Source organism: Fulmarus glacialis, unplaced genomic scaffold (assembly GCF_000690835.1).
Source record: "Fulmarus glacialis isolate BGI_N327 unplaced genomic scaffold, ASM69083v1 scaffold41795, whole genome shotgun sequence".
In the NCBI taxonomy this organism is placed as follows: domain Eukaryota; kingdom Metazoa; phylum Chordata; class Aves; order Procellariiformes; family Procellariidae; genus Fulmarus; species Fulmarus glacialis.
The window spans coordinates 5,753-7,085 of NW_009211834.1; the positions used below are offsets into that span (position 1 = coordinate 5,753).

The following is a 1,333-nucleotide window of genomic DNA, read 5'->3' on the forward strand; positions in this document are numbered from 1 at the left end:
GGGGTGTTCTGCTCAAGTACCTGTTCCCATAGACAGCAACCTTTTATGTTCTGAAGAGAGCATACGCAAAATATAGAAAAATAAATAAAATAGCTTCTTACAGCCTAAGGTTTGGGTGCTGGGTGGTGGTTTAGTATGTCCCCCACAGGTCACACTCTCTTGAGATCACATGCAGAAACATGGAAAATGATATCCATCTTTCTTTTTTAGAAAAAGAAAAGCCCCCCTACATCCCAAAGCTCTTGAGATCGCAAAGGATGGTGCCCTGGGTGCTCTGGATGCTTTGGCAGCATGGGAAGTGGGCTCGGAGACAGACCCTGAGCTCCTTGTTGAAGATGAAGCAGAGGATGGGGTTGACCCCTGCCTGGGCAAACGTCATCCAGACGGAGGTGGTCAGGTAGACCTGGGGGATGGAGCTGGCCTTAATGAAGACCCGCAGGTAGCAGGCCACAATGTAGGGGGACCAGAGGAGCAGGAAGAGCAAGGTGATCATGTAGAACATCTTGCAGAGCCTCTTCTCCATCTTAAACTCCTCCAGCACCAGCAGCCTCTTGATCTGGCTGTGGGTGGCCTGCCTTATGCCCACGAGGGTTGGCGGCGTGGGCCCCCTGCCAAAGCCGGCCGTCCAGTTTGCAGCTGCTTGGCCAGTGGCTCCCGGCCCGTGGAAGGTCCAGTTTTGGCTGATGGCCGGTACCAGCTGGGCCGGCTTCATCTTGCGGTGGCCGTGGATGAAGAAGAGCAGCTTAATGTAGACCAAGTGGGTGGCGGCGATGACGGCCGCCAGCATGAGCATGAAGCCCAGCGTGTCGTTGGCCTTGACGTAGCGGTGCTCGAAGATGCACTGCTCCTCCTCCCGGATGAACTTGTAGGTGCCCACGTCAAAGACGGGGGGGAAGGCCATGGCCATGGAGAGGGTCCACACCATGCACACCACAGCCAGGCAGGTCCAGCCCGTCATGCGCTTGGCGTAGAAGCGGTGGTGGGCAATGGCCATGTAGATGTAGCGTGTGACCCCCACGCAGAAGAGCAGGAAGGCGGCGTGGAAGCAGAAGAGCACGGCCAGGAAGGCCAGCACCTTGCAGCTGAGGGGCCCGTGGGGCCAGGCGGCCCCGCTGCGCACCGACAGCATGACGAAGGGGAAGCAGGCCAGCGAGCGGAGCCCGTCGGCCAGGCAGAGGTCCAGCAGCAGGTAGTACGGGGCGCGGTGCAGGTGCCGGTCCTTGAGGATGAGCCAGGCGAAGAGCACGTTGCCCGCCAGGCTCACGCAGAGGATCAAGCCCAGGGTGGCCAGCTTCAGCCCGGAGGCGCTCAGCAGGCCGCCGGCGCTGGGCAG

At 59.5% G+C, this 1,333-nt stretch overlaps 1 protein-coding gene across 1 annotated transcript; it reads right to left on the reverse strand.

The window, feature by feature from the left end:
- Positions 1 to 226: 226 nt before the first annotated feature.
- On the reverse strand, positions 227 to 1,327 carry LOC104070826 (probable G-protein coupled receptor 173; the record flags this gene model as incomplete). Its single annotated transcript, XM_009577680.1, has 1 exon — positions 227 to 1,327. A coding segment is annotated over one exon (1,101 nt), but the record flags the coding sequence as incomplete, so codon positions are not given.
- Between the last annotated feature and the right edge of the window lie 6 nt (positions 1,328 to 1,333).